At 57.3% G+C, this 3,337-nt stretch overlaps 1 protein-coding gene across 3 annotated transcripts in view; it reads left to right on the top strand.

Annotated features, from left to right (window-relative positions):
• The window catches only part of LOC113202891 (probable G-protein coupled receptor 158), a 127,800-nt gene that overhangs the window by 16,266 nt on the left and 108,197 nt on the right, over nucleotides 1–3,337 (top strand). For all 3 annotated transcript variants that reach the window (XM_052270478.1, XM_052270479.1, XM_052270477.1), the window contains exon 3: nucleotides 1,730–2,081. In XM_052270478.1, the coding sequence (XP_052126438.1) occupies nucleotides 1,730–2,081 (352 nt within the window). The remainder of the gene's footprint in view (nucleotides 1–1,729; nucleotides 2,082–3,337) is intronic.

Below are 3,337 nucleotides of genomic sequence, written 5' to 3'. Positions count from 1 at the left end.
GGGCTGGGTCTGGCCGGGGAGACCCTCAGCCATTGTGACGCGCCAGGACGAGGAGAGGGCCAGGATGAATTAGTGCTCGGCCAGGCTGACTTTCGGTTTGTCCCCCCCCCCTTCCCGCCCTCCCTTCACCCCACCCTGTCTCGTCCGACAAAACGCCCATTCGGGTAGTGCAGGGCTGGGTGTGCCAGGGTAAAGGGCAGAAGGGGAGGGGGGGGGGAGGCCTGTCCTGTTTGGCGGAATCCGATTGTGCGAGCGCCTGCCTGCTCGGACGGCCCGGACCTGGGGCGGGCGGGGCGCAGAGCGGGTCGGACGGCGAGCTGCCCTCCTCCTGCCTCACCCCATCAACCTCTACGACAATCTTTTCTTTCGCAGAGTTGGCGCTATTGCCGAATGGCTTATATCGCAGAAGCCTCTGCACGCACACATGTGATCCCTCCCCAGTCAGTAGTAGTTGTCTGCGGCAATCTTTTGTTCCGCTGTCCGTATGTAGTTGGGAGAACTGAAAATACATGCAGTTGCAGCTGCAGAACTTGACCAACGGATCGTCGTCACTTCAAGTTGACGCACTTGCGACTACTCAAGTCGAGGCTCAACTTCATTGTGGGGGCTCTTCTGACAAGAAGTTTTGAAGTTGCGCGAGTGTCGAACTTTTCAGTTATGCAATTACAACAATACTTACAACTGCAACAGAACTAAAGTTTGCAAACTTGCAGAAACTGTTCTCAGCTCTATACACAAAGATTTGAAGAGCTGCTCGCCGCCTCGCTGTCCATGCGATCCGCGGCATTGGGGAACTTGAACGTGAGAGCCGCGGCCAGCGATCTACCTACAGCGAGCGCGACACGAGTAGGATAAAGGGCTCGTGCGCGGGGTGGGGCGGGGCGCGGGGCTATCCGGCCCAGTGTCGCCCGTTCCCCCAACTCTGCTGCAGTCCACATTTCCATCCCCCAGCGCCACGCCCCACCCTGCTGGCCTGACCACGCCGTTCTCTCAAAGGATTAAGAGGTACTCCGCTCGGCGCGACCCGGGCGCGACGGACGGGGCCAACTGGCTTTCGAGGGGATGGACAGCGAGGTCGGGCCTGGCGCAGCAGCAGGGCCGGACCATAGCAGCAGCCGAGGCCCCGAGCGAGGTCGACTTACTCTGGGCCTCGGGGGTGGCTGCCTAAACCGTGGAAGTGGAAGCGGTGGTGGCAAAGGGAGTCAGGCGCCTCACCAAGGCAGCGGGCATTATACAATTAGTCTCCTGCCTCGCTTCCGGCCATCCGGTGCCGTAGAATGGATAATATATGAAATCTGCGTTATTTTGTTTTGGACGCGCGTATAAACTGTGACGCCCAAAACTGTCGGCGTGTGGTTTTCGTTTTCGTTTACTTTTTTTAGATTTGAATTCTGTGTATCCTGATATTGACTGGCGTCCCGCGTCAAACCACGCACCAGCAGCCAGCGCTTTTCGCCTGAACTGGACGGCAACGTGAATGCGCGGTGATTACGTCTATGTTCCTCGCTTGTCAGTGTGATGCGCCCGTGTTTTCATCCGACGAGTTTTAATCTCCGATGTGTGTGTGTGTATGTATGTGTGTGAGTGTGATCGGAAAATATCGGATAAATACATGAAAAATTTTCAGTAAAAGTTGAAAAAAAAAACTTGCCAGGAAAAATTCTTGAACATTTTTACCACTACACTTTACCATAAAATTAAAATACCTATGTGTGTTTATGCCACGCAGGAGCGCTTCCGCGTGGAGGCGGACGTGGCGGTGAACCGCGCCAACATGCTGACCCGCCTGTGGAAGTACGCGGGCCCGGCCGTCATGCACTCCGAGTACCTGCTGCACGCCCTCGTGCTCGCCATGGTCGAGTTCGACGACGACATCTTCGCGGCGGGCAACTGCTACGACGCCCACCAGTACAAGGACTACTGGCTCTTCTGCCCGTTCGCCTACCGCCTGCCCGAGGGCCCCATCCTGGTCAAGGACCTCGCCGTCGAGTACAAGTACCTGGAGAACACGTCCGAGTGGTTCTACATGGCGAGGAAGAACGCGGAGCGGGTCATCCACAACTACAACCAGATCGCGCACGGTGAGTGATCAACGGGGAAAAGGGGTGGGGGGTGGTCCCGTCGCATCCGATTGAAAATGAAACAAATAAACTCTGCCACGCGGAACGAGAAAACGATGGAAGGTCGCCAAGTCGAGCGCGGGTGCGAGGAAGCGGGACGGGGCCGGGCTGCTGCTGGCGTCCTCCGTGACTAATGTATTTCTGGCGAGCGAATCCCCCTCCTCCCCCTGGCCGCGCCCCTGCCTCTTCGGAGACGGGCGGCCTACGGCGGCCTACGGGGACTCCTGTTGTGCCCCTGCCATCACACCTGGTCTGGCACCCCACCCCGCCCCACCCCGCCCCACCCCGCCCTCTCCACCGAACACCCTCTTGGCCCCGTCCTGCCGACCGCCGCGCCGCCCCCGCCCCCCCTTTTAACGGAGGAAAGCTTTAACGTTTCGGGTTCTCGAAGTGGAATCATCCCGTCCGTCCAGCAGCAGCGTCACGGTCCGCTGAGTGACAACACTCGCGGAAGAGCAGGGGGACGCGGCGGCCCTGATCCCGAGAGAGGCGAGCCCGAGGAGCCCGAGGGCGGGCCCATGAAGTGGCACCAGCGGCCCCACGGCTGTTTGTTTGTGCCGCGCGTTCTGATTGGCTCGGCTCGGTTCGGCTCGGCTCGGCTCGGCTCGGCTCGGCTCGGCCCGAAGCGATAGGGTGACGCACCCAAATGTGCGCAATGAGATGATCAACGCCATGATCCAGCTTGGGGCGTCCCAGTGGGCGGCCGCACACCCGGTCTGTTGTATATATCAATATCCCGTGGTGACGTGCCGGTCCAAGAGACAATCACACTGTATAACTGATTTATCGGAGAGTATAGATATGTAAACTCGATGAGGAGATTCGGTCCCGGTGTGTACCAATAACTCAGTGTGCAGGTCCAGGAAAATCTGTGCGCGTGCTGTGTTGCGTATTCTTTTTCACTTATTTATGAACAAAATTCTTCATAGTTGCACATAGCTCAACAAATTTGTTTAAAATTACGTATTAAACTAATGCACAACAAAGCACGCACACAGATTTTCATAAGCTTGTGCTTAAAAAAGTTCATAAGATTTTAGTGTGTATGCTTTATTTTTTTCCCCTCTGTGCGGTATTCTTCGTTAAAGGCGAAACAGAAATATCGATGGCATTTCTTGGAAATGACAAAGGGTCGGGGGCAGGAAGGCGCGCGCGCCGCCGCCGCCGCCACCGGCCGCGCTGGCGACGAACGCGTTCTAAAAGGCGAAGAGCCCCTG

Source organism: Frankliniella occidentalis, unplaced genomic scaffold (genome assembly GCF_000697945.3).
Source record: "Frankliniella occidentalis isolate FOCC.00 unplaced genomic scaffold, Focc_3.1 Scaffold125, whole genome shotgun sequence".
NCBI lineage: Eukaryota > Metazoa > Arthropoda > Insecta > Thysanoptera > Thripidae > Frankliniella > Frankliniella occidentalis.
Note: the sequence above shows the minus strand (reverse complement) of the source record. Positions and strands in the feature narration are given on the sequence as shown.